This window comes from Somniosus microcephalus, chromosome 25 (assembly GCF_052327205.1).
Source record: "Somniosus microcephalus isolate GS21.2 chromosome 25, FLI_Smic_1.0, whole genome shotgun sequence".
Lineage (NCBI taxonomy): Eukaryota > Metazoa > Chordata > Chondrichthyes > Squaliformes > Somniosidae > Somniosus > Somniosus microcephalus.
Genome location: NC_141011.1, coordinates 2,883,006 through 2,899,097, shown reverse-complemented (window position 1 = coordinate 2,899,097; position 16,092 = coordinate 2,883,006). Strand labels below are relative to the sequence as shown.

The 16,092-nt window shown below is 51.7% G+C and overlaps 1 protein-coding gene across 3 annotated transcripts in view; it reads right to left on the bottom strand.

The window, feature by feature from the left end:
• Window positions 1-6,102, bottom strand: part of zbtb40 (zinc finger and BTB domain containing 40) — a 98,228-nt gene extending 92,126 nt beyond the window's left edge. For all 3 annotated transcript variants that reach the window (XM_085966782.1, XM_085966783.1, XM_085966784.1), the window contains exons 1-2: window positions 6,002-6,102; window positions 1,860-2,679 (exon numbers count right to left, since the gene is read on the bottom strand). In XM_085966782.1, the coding sequence (XP_085822908.1) occupies window positions 1,860-2,628 (769 nt within the window). In that variant the 5' untranslated portion in view covers window positions 2,629-2,679; window positions 6,002-6,102. The remainder of the gene's footprint in view (window positions 1-1,859; window positions 2,680-6,001) is intronic.
• Window positions 6,103-16,092: the final 9,990 nt, after the last annotated feature.

The following is a 16,092-nucleotide window of genomic DNA, read 5'->3' as shown; positions in this document are numbered from 1 at the left end:
ACACTGGAGAAGGTGCCGTCTTTGAATGAGACGTTAAACCAAGGTCTCGTCTGCCGGTTCACATGGTTGTAAAAGATCCCATGGCACTATTTGAAGAAAAGCAGGAGACAGCCCCAACATTTATTCCACTAAAAACAAATGATCTGCTCACTGATCTCATTGTTGTTTGTGGGGCCTTGCTGTGCACAAATGCACATTTGCAGCATTGAGCATATCTGGCGAACTACTGGCTGACATATCCATTACCAGATTTGGCTGGACCACATCAGGGTGGACTGGGCCTCACTCTCCCCTGCCAAAATCACCCACTACTTCAGGATCATCCTGGTCAGCAAAGATAACCCCCCAGCTTCTTATCTCCACAATTGACTATCCCGATAAACCCCTCTCCAGCCTCACCTCTAACTGCGAGGAGCTCATGGACTTCTTTGTCACTAAATAAAGACCATCCATTCAGCTGCCTACACTGCTGATTCCCCTTCCCTTTGCCCACTAGGCTGAACTTGCCCCCGACTTGCTCTGAACCCCTGCCTCTTTCTAGTTTCTCCCGTCCCCTCGCCATGCCCTTTCTGAGCTCATCTCCTCAGAGGGACTCAGCACTTGTTCCATTGAGCCCATTCCCACTAAACCGCTGACCACCCAACTTCCCTTCCCAGCACCCAGACTAACTGACATTGTAAATGGTTCCTAATCCTCAGGGACGGTTCCCCCTCTTCAAAGCCACCTATTACCTCCTCTTCAAAACACCCACTTTTGACCCTACCATCCCTGCAAACCCACGACCTCGACGTCTTATTTCACCCCCATATCCTCTCCATGACAAAGGCCATCTCCTTCCACCTCCATAGTATTGCTCACCTCCGCCCTGCCTCAGTCCATCTGCACTGAAACCCTCATCCAATGCTCTCCCATGCTTCACCTTCTGTAAACTTCCACTGATCCAAAACTCTGCTGCCTGAATCCAGCCTGCTTCAAGTCCTGCTAGCCATCCCCCTGCCTTGGTTGTCCTACATTGGTTCCCAGTCTCTCAATGTCTCAGGTTTCAAATTCTCATCCTTGTGTTTAAATCCTCGTCATGGCCTCACCCCTTCCTATCTCAGTAACCTCCCCATTCCACTGACTCTGGTCTCGTGAGTCCCTGCCTCACTTTGCCCCACCATTGGCAGCCATGCTGTCAACCGCCTAAGCTTCACGCTCTGGAATTCCCTCCCTAAGCGCTTCCGCCTCTCCAACTCACTCACTTCCTTCAAGACCCACCAAGCTATTGTTGACCCCGCCTAAAACCTCCTCCTTTGGTTCAGTGCCCATTTTCTTTTTGATTACACCTCAGTGAGGCGCACGATGTGAATTCAAGTTTTGTTGTTGACCTTACAGCAGTAATTATACTTCAGAAGTACTTCACTGGCTTTGGGACATCCTGAGGATACAAAAGGTGGCGTATAAATTCAAGCTCTTTCGATCTATTTCATTGGCAAATTACTTCAACAGGACCTACTAATTTTCCAATATTGCATTTCTGATTCCCAGACATATAAATTAGCATCAGCAGGTCACCACATTATTCCCAAAGTGGTCAACTAATAATAAAACTATAAATGACAAGGGCATATTAATATTGCTCTGGAGCTGACCTGAAATATTAATCAAGAACCAGAGCCTGCCACACTCCGGTTCATTGTTGGCTTAGTACCTGTCAGGCTCAGGACTCTGCCATCTCCGATTGGGAGAGGTTGAGAGACATTTCCTATAAACCTTACATTCTTTACTGACTGAAACTCACTGAACGACGTTTAATTGATAATCATCCGTTGACTTTGGTTACACAGATAAGTTCCCACCAAAACACCACTGTGTTGTACCTGGTATTGTGAGCTTCCCTCTCTTGCTGGGCGGCTCGCTGAGCACCTCTTCACCGTCAGTACAAGCTGGGGAATTGCTAACGTCCTGGATGTTAGCGATATTGCTTTCTGGTAAACTTTCTTGGTGCTCAGCATCTTGCTTTGGATAAACAGTAGTAACAAACAGAATATTTTCCTCAGAGGGGAGTGCAGCGCCAGCAGCTTCAAAGCCTTCTGTACCAGTGGAGTTTAATCCTTCTAGAGAAAGGTTTTGTTCCGCTTCTAATATTTCAGAATTAGTAGGCGCAGGCTCATCTTTGTCCGATTCTTGCACTGCGCAGTGCTGATGTGTGTCTGCTGGACTTTGAGCAACTAGATGCTGCACAGCTTCGTCCACAGCAGGTCCAGCAGCCTGCATTTCATTTGCCGCAGTGTGTTTCATTAGGTTTGCCACTATGTTCTTGCAGCTCACAGCAATATCAAACATCTGCAAATTGTCAGCAACAGAAACCACTTTGGTGAAGTTGTGCTTCCCTGGTGGAACTTTGCCCGTATAGACCATCTCCAAAAGAATAGCAAACTCTTCAGGGCAGACAACAGCCTGGTCGATGGAAATTGTGTCGGTGTTGTCCAGCAGAGATTTAAACAGCAAACTGGAGGCGGCCAGCACTAGTTTGTGCGCTCTGAACTGCGTGTTTCCGATGAGTAGGGTGCAATCGCAGAACTGCTCCTCTTTCCTCAGGGTGTACAACTGCTGCATCAGCTGCCTGCTGTAATTTGGCAACTCCATGGCGTCAAACGGCTTCAAACTGCTCCTCAGGACGACTCTTCCAGACGCTACCTTTACACAGTAAAGAAAAATTGTGGATGAACCTTGTGACCTATCAGTCCAATTGATTCTCATTTTATAACAAATCAGTTTACCACAAAATAACTATTCATCAGCGTATATATATATTGAAATAAAAATAGGAAATGCTGGAAATACTCAGGTGGTCAGGTAGCATCTGTGGAGAGAGAAACAGAGTTAACGTTTCAGGTCAATGACCTTTCATCAGAACCGAGGCAATGAAGGTGAACAGGGCTCTGAAGGGAGTTTTATACAGAATGTGTCCTTTAACCACAGTTCCACCGAGCCACAAAAGGAGAAATTAGGGCAGGTGACCAAAAGCTTGGTCAAAGAGGTAGGTTTTAAGGAGCATCTTAAAGGAGGAAAGAGAGGTAGAGAGGCGGAGAGGTTTAGGGAGGGAATTCCAGAGCTTAGGGCCTACGAAGGAATGGCCACCAATGGTTGATTGATTATAATCAGGGATGCTCAAGAGCCCAGAATTAGAGGAGCGCAGATATCTCGGGGGGGGTTGTGGGGCTGAAGGAGAATACAGAGATAGGGAGGGGCGAGGCCATGGAGGGATTTGAAAACAAGGATGAGAATTTTGAAGTCGAGGCGTTGCTTAACCAGGAGCCAATGTAGGTCAGCGAGCACAGGGGTGATGGGTGAACGGGGCTTGGTGCAAGTTAGGACACGGGCAGCCGACTTTTGGATGACCTCAAGTTTACAGCGGGTAGAACGTGTGAGGCCAGCCAGGAGTGGGTTGGAATAGTCAAGTCTAGAGGTAACAAAGGCATGGATGAGGGTTTCAGCAGCGGATGAGCTGAGGTGGGGCGGAGTCGGGCGATGTTACGGAGGTGGAAGTAGGCGGTCTTAGTTATGCCGCGGATATGTGGTCAGAAGCTCAGTTCAGGGTCAAATATGACACCAAGGTTGCGAAGAGTCTGGTTCAGCCTCAGACAGATGTTTGGGAAAGGGATGGAGTCAGTGGCTCGGGAACGGAGTTTGTGGCGAGGACCGAAAACAAATCTTACAAATCCGCTTCAGTTGTTAGAAATTCTTTATTAGGCTGGAATCACTAACTAAATTAGGGAGGTTTGCTGAATTTAAATTGTCTTTTCATAAACTTACCTTAGATGCTGTGAAGATAGTGCTGTTCAAAGGTGCTAAACTTTGAAAAGAGCACTCTCCATTCTAACTATTGTACAATCAAACCAGGACTTGGAGAGTGGGAAGAGAATGAGAAGTGATGTGACATCGAAGTGTGATGTGTTAATGTAGAGATCATAGTTTGGCCAGAGTGTAAAATGTACTTTTTGGAAAATAGATCAAATATGACATTTTCAGACATGAAAGGAGATTACAGAGATAGGGAGGGGGCGAGGCAATTTGGTCAAAGCACAGTTCTGAAACTAACAGGAAACTGATGGCAGTTCAGAATTGCACCAAGCTCACAGCAAACAAAACCAGTACAGAATGGTGGATTTGTTACAGATTAAAGGGAATCAAGCTTCAATATGCAACACCTTGCATTATAAAGCACCTTTAACATAGCTTCACTGGAAAAACGCACACTGCTTCAAAGGGTTGGTCCAAAAGGCGGGAGAGGCAGAGCTGTTTAAGGAGGGAATTTCAGTGTGCGGAACCCAGACGACGGAAGGCACAGCTGCCAATGGTGGGGCAAAGATTAGGAGGTTGCACAAGTGACTCATGTCAGAAGAACAGAGCATTCAGTGAGGAGGTTGTAGGGCTGGAGGAAGGTAGAGTTTAGAAGGTGCAAAGCCATTCAGTAATTTAAATACAAGGACCGGAGGACCAGGAGCCAATGCAGGTCAGTGAGGACAGGGGTGGGAGGTGAGCAGGACTTGACGTCAGATAGGATACAGGCAGCAAAGTTAGGAGGAGTTGACGTTAACAGAATGGGAGGGATGGGAGGCCAGCAATGAGAGCGTTAGAGTAATCAAATATGAAGGTGAAGGCAAGGATGAGGGTTCCAGTGGCTGACGGGCCATGGTAGCAGGGGCAGAGGCAGGCGATGTTATGGAGCTGTATGTAGGGAGTCTTTATGATGGAGAGGATATGGGGTTGGAAGATCAGGATGCTGTGGTTGTGAAATGTCTAAACTACATGCCCGAAAAGTCATCATATTGCTGCAATATGAAGTATGGATCAACCGTACGCAGACCAATAATTTTTCCAAAAAAAGTATAACTCCTAAGCGACACTTAATTCAAGATCTGCCAGAGCTATGCAGCCCCCAACCTGATCACAGCCTTGATCCAGACCCCTGGAGTCTCAACTTCTGGTGCCTAAATGTAAGACATTTAGCCCTGGCAATGGATTCAACTAACTGGTCCAGTGTTTGACATCGACTGTAAGGAATGCCAGCAATCTACAATAACCAGTGTGGGAAGCAGATATCACTTCCCGTTTCATTAATGTGCAATGGATGAGAACCAGAGCCCGGTCTCCCAGACTGCAGCCTTCACTCCCGGGTAAATCTGGGCTCCACTCTCGGTGACCATCAGACTTCAGCCTTTGCACCGGCACAGCGCACCCTCCCTCTGGGGCCGGGGGGCCAGGGGCTGAGGCCCAGGGGCTGGAACTGGGGCCGAGGCTGGGGCTGGGGCTGGGGCTGGGGGCTGAGCCCATGGGCTGGAGCTGCGGCCGAGGCTGGGGGCTGAGCCCATGGGCTGGAGCTGCGGCCGAGGCTGGGGGCCAGGGGCTGAGCCCAGGGGCTGGGGCCCAGGACTGGGGCTGAGCCCAGGGGCTGGGGGCTGAGGCCCAGGACTGGGGCTGGGGGCTGAGCCCAGGGGCTGGGGGCTGAGGCCCAGGACTGGGGCTGGGGGCTGAGCCCAGGGGCTGGGGGCTGAGGCCCAGGACTGGGGGCTGAGCCCAGGGGCTGGGGGCTGAGGCCCAGGACTGGGGCCAGGGCCGGGGCTGAGCCCAGGACTGGGGCTGGGGGCTGAGGGCTGAGCCCAGGGGTTGGGGCTGAGCCCAGGGGTTGGGGCTGGGGCCAGGGCCTAGGGCTGGGGGCCAGGGCTGAGCCTAGGGGCTGGAGCTGGGGCCAGGGGCAGAGGCCCAGGACTGGGGGCTGAGCGCTGGGGCTGGAGCTGGGGCCAGGGGCTGGGGGCTGGGGCTAGGGGCTGGGGCTGGGGCTGGGGCTGAGCCCAGGGGCTGGAGCCGAAGCCCAGGGGCTGGGGCCGGAGCCGAGGCCCGGGGGCTGCCAGCTCAGCAACCTCCACCTGGTGGGTGTGAGCAGGGGCTCGGGCCGGGTGAGCAGGGGCTCGGGCCGGGTGACCCTCTCCCCGCACCGACGCTCTCTCTCACTGACCTGTCTCTCTCTCGGAGCGGCCGGCCCCGCTCGCTACCACCGGCCCCCTCACCTTCCAACCGGAATCACAACCGCCTGCGGTCGCAGTGCGCAGGCTCAGAGCCGGGCTCGGTCGCAGTGCGCAGGCTCAGAGCCGGGCCCGGCTGCTCGGTCGCAGTGCGCAGGCGCGGTGCGGTCACTGTTGTAATGTGGGAAAAGCGGAATGTGATAATGACCAGATAATTTTTCTTAGTGATGTTGATTGAGGGATAAATATTGGCCAAGACTCCCCTGCTCTTCTGTGAAATAGTGCCATTGGATCTTTTACGTCCACCTGAGAGAGCAGACGAGGCCTCGGTTTAATGTCTCATTTGTTGCCTCACAGCGCCAGGGACCCGGGTTCAAATCCGGCCTCGGGCGACTGTCTGTGTGGAGTTTGCACATTCTCCCCGTGTTTGCGTGGGTTTCCTCCGGGTGCTCCGGTTTCCTCCCACAGTCCAAAGATGTGCGGGTTAGGTTGATTGGCTATGATAAATTGACCCTTAGTGTTAGGGGGATTAAATACATGGGGTTACGGGGATAGGGTGGGATATGTGTTGGTGTAGGGGTTACGGGGATCGGGTGGGATATGTGTCGGTGCAGGCTCGATGGGCCGAAATGGCCTCTATCTGCACTGTGGGGTTTCTGTGATTTCTGTGATTTGAAAGCCGGCACCTCCGACAGTGCAGCACTCCCTCAGGACTGCACTGCAGTGTCAGCCTAGCTTTATGTGCTTAAGTCCCTGGAGTGGGACTTCAACCCACAACCTTCTGACTCAGAAACAAGAGTGCTACCCACTGAGGCACGGCCGACACTCCTGTTACTCTGACCCATTACTGTCTTTCTCTCCTATCACTGTCTCACTGTCTGCAGTTTTGCTCTCGGTATTTTCTCTCTTGCAGGATTCTCCAATTAAGAACCATCATCCGTCAGAAGAAGAAACAACAGCAGCCCTGAGTTCCCATAATCTCCAGTGCCAGTGAAATGCATTAATGTCAGAGCCCCGGGGACAGCTCTGCCAGTGTCCGTGTCACCCCAGGTAGACGGTCACAGCAGCCATTGCATTCATCAACCGTGGGAAGAAGAGCAAATAAAGAGAAGCAGGGAGCAGCTCTAAGATCCACGGTAAGCGGGAGGTGAGATTAAGGTGATGTCAGCTTCACCCAGATCAAGCAGAGGGAAGATCAGCCCGAGGTTGGGCTGAGGTGTGCAGGGGGAACTCTCATATATTCGCTGGAGTTTAGAAGAATGAGAGGGGATCTCATTGAAACTTATAAAATTCTAACAGGACTAGACAGACTAGATGCAGGAAGGATGTTCCCGATGGCGGGGGAGTCCAGAACCAGGGGTCACAGTCTAAGGATAAGGGGTAAGCCATTTAGGACTGAGATGAGGAGGAATTTCTTCACCCAGAGAGTGGTGAACCTGTGGAATTCTCTGCCACAGAGGGCGGTTGAGGCCAATTCATTAAATATATTCAAGAAGGAGTTGGATATATTTCTTGAGGCTAAAGGGATCAAGGGATATGGGGAGAAGGCAGGGACAGGGTACTGAATTTGGATGATCAGCCATGATCTCATTGAGTGGCGGAGCAGGCTCGAGGGGCCGAATGGCCTACTCCTGCTCCTATCTTCTATGTTTCATCATTCACACTTTAGGTGGGAGCCATCTGATCTCAAAAGCATTCTGGGAGGATGTAAATCCAATGCTGATTTTTGCTGGCTGGTAATTTAGGAGCTGGAGCGGCCTGCCTGATGTTCGCCATATTCCTGCAACCCAAATATATTTATCCACCTGTGTCAAACAGTTGAAGCAGCATATCACATGTCTGACACATGATAATAGTATACATCTTACTGATGCTGAAAGATCCAGGCATCTCACATAATATTTGTAATACTATTTATTCATCACTTTTTAAGATGCAAATAACGTTTTCTCAAATATATTTATTCCAGTTATTTGCATTGTACAAACAATTTTGCTCTACCTCCCATTGTATTTGCTTAAGATGCAGGTATTTTATCTATCCATTCTTCCCTTCTTCTTCTTCCCCAAAATCTTTGTCCTTTTTTTCTCAGTGATTTACATTGTATGATTATATAAAGTATTTTATTCTCCTCGCCCCTTTCTGCAGTGGATTTGTGGTGTTTGCCGAGGCTGGTTCTTGGTGTCGAACTGCAGGAGGTTCTCTCCACTGCCATGTCTCCGGTGAGTAGCACCTGAGCAGGTGATTGTTCACCACGGGGCAGGCTGGGCTGACTGGTTGACTGAAGTGTTGGAAATCATAGAAACATAGAAGATAGGAGCAGGAGTAGGCCATTCGGCCCTTCGAGCCTGCTCCGCCATTCAATGAGATCATGGCTGATCATCCAAATTCAGTACCCTGTCCCTGCCTTCTCCCCATATCCCTTGATCCCTTTAGCCTCAAGAAATATATCCAACTCTTTCTTGAATATATTTAATGAACTGGCCTCCACCGCCCTCTGTGCCAGAGAATTCCACAGGTTCACCACTCTCTGGGTGAAGAAGTTCCTCCTCATTTCAGTCCTAAATGGCTTACCCCCTTAGACGATGACCCCTGGTTCTGGACTTCCCGGCCATCTGAAACATCCTTCCTGCATCTAGTCTGTCCAGACCTGACAGAATTTTATAGGTTTCGATGAGATCCCCTCTCAATCTTCTAAACTCCAGTGAGTATAAGCCCAATCGACACAATCTCTCCTCATACGTCATTCCTGCCATCCCAGGTATCAGCCTGGTGAATCTTTGCTGCACTCCCTCCATGGCAAGAACGTCCTTCCTCAGGTAAGGTGACCAAAACTGCACACAATACTCAAGGTGCGGTCTCACCAAGGCCCTGTACAATCAGTATTAAAGCACCTCTTAAACATCCCCTTTGGCCATGTAGCAAGCATTTACCTCCTTAAGCACAGCACAACAGAAACACCTACCAGCACGCGCAAGAAACAGCATTCCAAGTAGCACTGCCTGCTCAGAATCTTTCATTTTTAAACTCTGCACAAAGCTGAAAGAAATTCAACCTTTTTATTGTAGTTCATTTTTGTTCCCTGCTGCCTCAGTGTTATTTGTAAATTTTCTGGTTGTTTCTGGAAGGAAATAGAGGAGCAAATTTGCAGGCAAACTGCAGAAAGATGCAAGAAATTTACAGTAGTGACAATGGGGGACTTCAATTATCCTAACAGTGTAAAGGGCAAAGGGGGGAGGAATTCCTGAAATGTAAAAAGAGAACCTTCTGATCAGTGTATTTCCAGTCCAACGAGGAAGGAAGCAGTGCTGGATCTGGTTCTGGGGAACATAATAGGCTTGCCAGCAAAGTTGAAGCCCATGGAATAAACGGGACAGTGGCAGCATGGATACAAAATTGGCTAAGTGACAGAAAACAGAGAGTAGTGGACTGGAGGAAGGTACACAGTGGTGTTCCCCAGTGTTCAGTTGTAGGATCACTGCTTTTCTTGATATATATTAATGACTTGAACATGGGTGTACAGCGCGCTTTTTCAAAATTTGCAGATGTCACAAAACTTGGAAGTACAGTGAACAATGAGGAGGAGAATGATAGACTTCAGGAAGACATGGACAGGCTGGTGAAATAGGCGGACACGTGGCAGATGAAATTTAACGCAGCACACTTTAGGAAGGATGAAGGCCTTAGAGCGGGTGCAGAAAAGATTTACAAGAATGATTCCAGGAATGAGGGACTTCAGTTACGTGGATAGACTGGAGAAGCTGGGGTTGTTCTCCTTGGAGCAGAGAAGATTGAGAGGAGATTTGATAGAGGTGTTCAAAATCATGAGGGGTCTGGACAGAGTAGATAGAGAGAAACTGTTCCCATTGGCGGAAGGGTCGAGAACCAGAGGACACAGATTTAAGGTGATTGGCAAAAGAACCAAAGGCAACGTAAGAAAAACCTTTTTTAAGCAGCGAGTGGTTAAGATCTGGAATGCACTGCCTGAGAGGGTGGTGGAGGCAAACTCAATCTTATCTTTCAAAAGGGAATTGGATAAGTACCTGTAGGAAAAAATTTGCAGGGCTACAGGGAAAGGGCGGGGGAGGGGGACTAGCTGAGAGTCGGCACGGGCTCGATAGGTCGAACGGCCTTCTTCCATGCTGTAACCATTCTATGATTTTAAGTGGAGCATGTTTCAGTGGGAGAGCATTTGGGAAACAGTGATCACAATATCATTATCTTTAAAGTAGTTATGGAAAGGACAAGGAAAAATCAAATGTGAAAATATTCAACTGGAGGCCTTCGAGAGGCAGAAAAGATTTACTAGAATGATTCCAGGGATGAGGGACTTCAGTTACGGGGATAGACTGGAGAAGCTGGGGTTGTTCTCCTTAGAGCAGGGAAGGTTGAGAGGAGATTTGATGGAGGTGTTCAAAATCATGAGGGGTCTGGGCAGAGTAGATAGAGAGAAACTGTTCCCATTGGTGGAAGGGTCGAGAACCAGAAGACACAGAGTTAAGGTGATTGGCAGAAAAACCAAAGGCGACATGAGGAAAAACTTTTTTACTGAGCGAGTGGCTATGATCTGGAATGCACTGCCTGAAAGGGTGGTGGAGGCAGACTCAACTGTGGCTTCCAAAAGGGAATTGGATAAGTACCTGAAGGAAAAAAATGTGCAGGGCTACGGAGAAAGGGCGGGGGAGTGGGACTAGCAGAAGTGCTCCTGCAGAGAGCCGGCACGGGCTGGACGGGCCGAATGGCCTCCTGTGTGTAGGATTCGCAAAAATCCAGGAAAATACAGTCTACATTGTAAAACCCCTGAAATGGCCACATTTTATGAACACAAGATGGAGTTGGCAAATCACATGACTCATTTCAGAAGGAGATACCACTGCAGTATCTTAAAGAAACCTGAGTCGCCACCGATTAGAAGATTCCAACTGACTGCAATTGATATGGTAAAATGGTTACAGTAGTAACGAAGTCAAAACAAAAGTATTTACACCTCAAGGCGTGTTAATTGCTAGCAAAACGCAAACGCATCTCTGAAATCGCAGAGCACAGACAAAACCTATTATCTGTACCAAACTCAGAGGGACACAGGACAGATCCCATTAGTTTCATTTACAAGACATTAAATTAAAGTACCCGCTTTTGTCAAAGCAGCCTGCCCATTACTTTAACAAAAGAAAACCCCTGATTTGGTGCCAAGATAAGAGCAAGAAAACAGTATAACTGTTGGGGGAAAAGAGACAAAAAGACAGTTTCACACAGACACGAGGTCAAAAGGCAGAGCGAGTGGAGAGGTTCGATTACGGTTCGAGGAGCACGGAGGGCCTACAAGTTCGAGCAGGAGAGCAGGTTCAGGAGCCGGTCCCATAAGGAAGATTGGAGATCCCGGACGATACAGGAGCACCAAGGTCAAGGACAGTTTTTTTTTAAACCCTGGTGAGCATAGAGGCCCAACTCCACCTAGCTGATCTAGTTGAGGTATACTTTAGACGGGAGGGTTTTTAATATTAAGGGCTTTGTAATTCGGGAGTGTTATTCATCCTTCGTTGTGCCGTGCGCTTTCTCCACCCCCGTTTTATTATATCGCTGATCTAGAATTGATGTATTATGATAGTCAAAGTAACTCTTGTGTGTTAAATTTGGTGGTCGCCAGGGATACCTGAAAAATGGGCCGGACCCAGTTTCTGGTTGGATGTTTCTCAGGCATCCTTAGGGTGCAGGACCATAATCCCCAACATTGGGCCTTGCTGCTCCTGTTTCTATGCCCCTGAAATGGGGGCAACGGGGTTCAATTTCTACCCCAGTGAGCTTGGATGATTCATGAGAAAGTTTAAGCAAGCTTCATTGTTTCGGGCTGGAGAGAGAGATGAGAAACAACAGCCACAAGCGGGCCCGTTTGGCTCAAGTACACATCCTGCCTCTGGCTGCTATGGGACTTCTAAACCTCAGCACGCTAAATTTAACTTAGAGGTAACGGCCTAGAAATTCAGTTTGCACAGTTTTGGGGCGCTAAAGTCGGGCGTTCGGTAAATTTAGCGCCCGCCGGAAACTGCAGGCAACCGCGCCGAAATTCAGTGGATTTGGCCAAGAGTTTTGGCGAGCGCTGAAACCGGCGTTGCAATGCTCGGTTCCGGCGCTAAACCGGCGCTGCGGCCTGATAACGCCGATGCCGGGCACAGCGCAGGTGCGGTCATGTGTTGCTTGACAGCAGACACCCTGACGCCGGCCTGCTCTTAAAGGGGGAAGGGTCAACTTTGACTGCTGCCACGCCCTGCACACTGGAGCCCTGCTGCTAGGCCTCAACAGTGCTGGTGGGACAAAATAGCGCCAGGACAGATGGAGATGGCCCGTGAAAGAGCCCAGCGCTTCTCAGACCATGCACTGAGGGTGCTGATTGATGCTGTCCAGGAGAGAAGACCCATCTTGTGCCCGGACAATGGCAGAAAGGCTCCCAGGAGAGAGTTCAGGAAAGCCTGGAGGAGCATCGCACGCAGGGTCTCCTCAAACTCAGATGTGCCCAGGACTGCGGACCAGTGCCGCAAAAAGTTCAATGACCTCTGTCGGCTGGTGAAGGTGAGTACCCTTTCCACTGTCCTCCTCATCCTTGCATGTGAGCCTCACACTATGGGCAAAGGGACCTCAAAGGCATAATGGGCAGCCCTCCTCACGCAGCAATGCCACTGGCATGATCATCAACAGCACTTTCTGCACTGACCACACTGGCCAGGCTATTCCACCATGGGAGGCAGTACACACAGCAACAGGGCACCACACTGTACTTAGAGTCCGTCCTTTCTCTTGCAGGCCAAGCTGGCAAGAAATGCGCGCAGCCGGGTGGAGACCGGTGGTGGACGGCCCCACTACCAGGCTCTAAGTGCTCTGGAGGAGAGCGTCGCTGGACTCCTGCATCCCCGGGTGACTGGCCCTGTAGCCATCGGGGATGCGGACCCTGTGCTGGGAGCCACTGGTAAGGAGATGACCGCTTGCAGCTCTCTCGTTGCCCTAGTGCTTCCGATCTAAATCCTTTCCCACTGACGGACAAATGCGCATAATGCCACCGCTCAGGCGTCCCTCGCTGACGCCCTGTCCTCACTTTAAAGCTACTCTTGTGCCTTCCTGCTTTCAGCTGCTGAGGAGGAGGTGGTCCCTGAGGCGCCGGGTGCCAGGCCCTTGGAGGAGGAGGACGTCCAGGACGAGGAGGAAGCCGGCCCATCGGGCGAGCCCTCAGCCGTGCCAGGGGATGGCAATGAAGGGGGGACGTCTGGCATGCAGGAGAGCCAGGGGGAGGTGTTGCAGGGGAGGGCAGATCCTGCTTGCAGTGGGGTCCAGGCAGGCGGCAGGGGTCGGCCAGCTCGGCCGGCTTCTCCCCAGCTGCAGAGTCCTCTCTCCAGTCCGGAGAGTGGCCTCGGCCAGGAGGTGCGCCTCCTGCAAGAGATCTCGGTGGCGTCTGACCGGCGCCACCATGAGTTCATGGGGGTTGTGCAGCAGATGCCGCACGCCATCGAGTCCCTGGCTCAGAGTGTGGCAGCATTCGGGCAATCACAGGCCAGGGGGGTGGAGCAACTGGCCGCAGCGCACGCCAGGGGGGTCGAACTACTCGCGGCACTGCAGGAGGAGAGTCGCCAGAGAGGTGGTTCCTTCGACACACTGTCACAGCAGCTCGAGGCACATACCCGGGCAGTGCGGTCACTGACTTCTGCCACACTCGCTTTGACGCAGAGGCGTCGCACCCGCCGCCCTGCTGCAACACAGCGGGCTGGCCTCCAGCACATAGCTGCGCCAGCTGAACTGCCAGGCCGGACGACTGCCACTGTGTCTGCTGAGCCTCGCGCGCCTGGCAGCAGCCAGCTTGCCCCCCTTGGAGCATCCGACACTGCCACTCCCCCAGCCAGGGTGCGAGGAGCTGCTGCTGCCACTGATGCTGGCCAGCCACAGCCGAACCAGTCAGCAGCCGGCCCCTCCCGGGACGTGCGTCGTGTTGGCCGACCCCCAAGGGCATCTGTCGCGACGCATGGGGGCCCTCATGAGCCTTCCCCCAGCCTTGAGGCTGCCACAGGGCCCACGTTGAGGCAGAGCAGCAAGCCGGGCAGGGGCCGGGGAAGGCTCTCTAAGGACTCGCCCTCTCGGCACAGCCGCTAGAGTGTGGTCTCTGCGGCATTGTATATATGGGGGGGATTGTGTTTTGGGGGCTGATTTTTGTGGATGGCCGAAATTGAAGGCATTTTTTGTTTTTATGGGGGTCTTTCTGTTGGCGAGGGGGGCCCTTTTTTTGTTACGGCCAATATTGAAGGCCATGTGGATGGCCAACTTTTGTTAGTCCTCCCCAGGTTGGGGGAGTGACATATGTTTGTGACTGTTTTTTGGGTGTGTTCTGTGTTTTTGAGTTTCATGTGGGAAGGGGCCTCAGTTTGTTAAATAAAGGTTTTTATTTATTCAGCTTGTCCAGGTGTCATGTTTCAAGTGTTTGCTGCGTTAACCGGCTGACGGCTTCCGGAGCGGCTGCCTTCAGGTGCGCTCATTCCCACAGGCCATTCCCTCACAGCGGGCCTAGAAGTGTCGAGCAATAAGCCCCCGGCGTACGGCCCTTGGGCCTTCTGGCCCCCTCCTGGCCTGCTCCTCCTCCTCCTCCCCCTCCTCCTCCTGATGGTCCTCCTGCTCGTCCTCCTCAGGTGGTGGTGCAATGTCAGGTGGCAGTGCCTGCGTCCGGCGGATAGCCAGGTTGTGCAGCATGCAGCACACGACGACGAACTGGGACACTCTATCCGGCGAATACTGTAGAGAGCCGCCGGAGTGATCCAGGCAGCGGAAGCGTTGCTTGAGGACGCCTATGGTTTGCTCTATGACGTTCCTTGTTGCTTGATGGCTTTCGTTGTATGAGTCCTCCGCTGGGGTCCTGGGCGCGCGGAGCGGGGTCATGAGCCATGTGCACAAAGGGTAGCCCTTGTCCCCGATAAGCCATCCCCTTGGTGGAGGCTGTGCCTGGAACATGTCAGCCACAGTAGTCTGGCACAGGATAAAAGCATCGTGGCTGCTTCCTGGGAAGCGGGCATTTACAGCTAGGATGCGCTGCCTGTGGTCACACACCAGCTGCACATTGAGGGAATGGTAGCCCTTGCGGTTGCGGTAAACCTCGGGATTGTCTATAGGTGCCCGCATAGCCACATGCGTGCAGTCAATGGCGCCCTGCACCATGGGGAAGCCCGCGATCCTGCCAAATCCCACTGCACGCTGCTGCTGCCTCTGTTGGGTCATGGGGAAGGAGATGAACTGGTGTCTCCTCGCGAACAGTGCATCGGCGACCTGCCGGATGCAGCGATGTGCGGCGAACTGGGAGATGTTCACGATTTCCCCAGCAGCGGCTTGGAACGAGCCGCTTGCATAAAAGCTGAGAGCCACTGTGACCTTCACTTCCACCGAGAGAGACGTCCTGGACATGAGCTGTGGCTGCAAATCTGCGTGAAGCAGCTGGCAGATCTCTCCAACCACCTCCCTTCTGAAGCGCAGCCTCTTTACACAAAGTGCCGCAGACATGGTGACATAGGACACCTGCTGCCGGTATTGCCTGGGTGCGTAAGGCCTACGTTGGCGACGCCTGATGGCCCTTCTGTGTCTACGCATGGCTGCCCGTCTCTCACAGCGTCTGCGAGCCCTCCGCACATAATGCTGCAACTCAATGTTGGCCCCCCATGCAGTCCCCATAATCAAGGTCGCAACAGTGAAATCAGCAAGAGTCAAATGTCAAAGCACTGGCCAGAAGCCAAAAAGACCTCTCCTATCTTGTCCCAAATCTGGAATCTCTGTCCCTTGGTCTCTGTGTAGAAATCCAAAGCAGTGAAGTCATTGCAGCAAAATGGCTGGGCTTTAAAGGTCAGTGGAGGTGCCCTTTAATTTGCGCTGCCCGAGGCCCACAGGGCCTCTGCAACGTTCCATTTTACAATTCCTAATAGCGCCACGCCCACATTGGGCGGGCGCCACTCAATTTCCGGTTTGGGGCGTGTGGTAAACCACTGTTTGTATTCCTGTTTGTCCTGTTTGTATTCCACTGTGTACATGCCTGGACATGCCTCGGCTGACTCCTCCCACAGGTCCT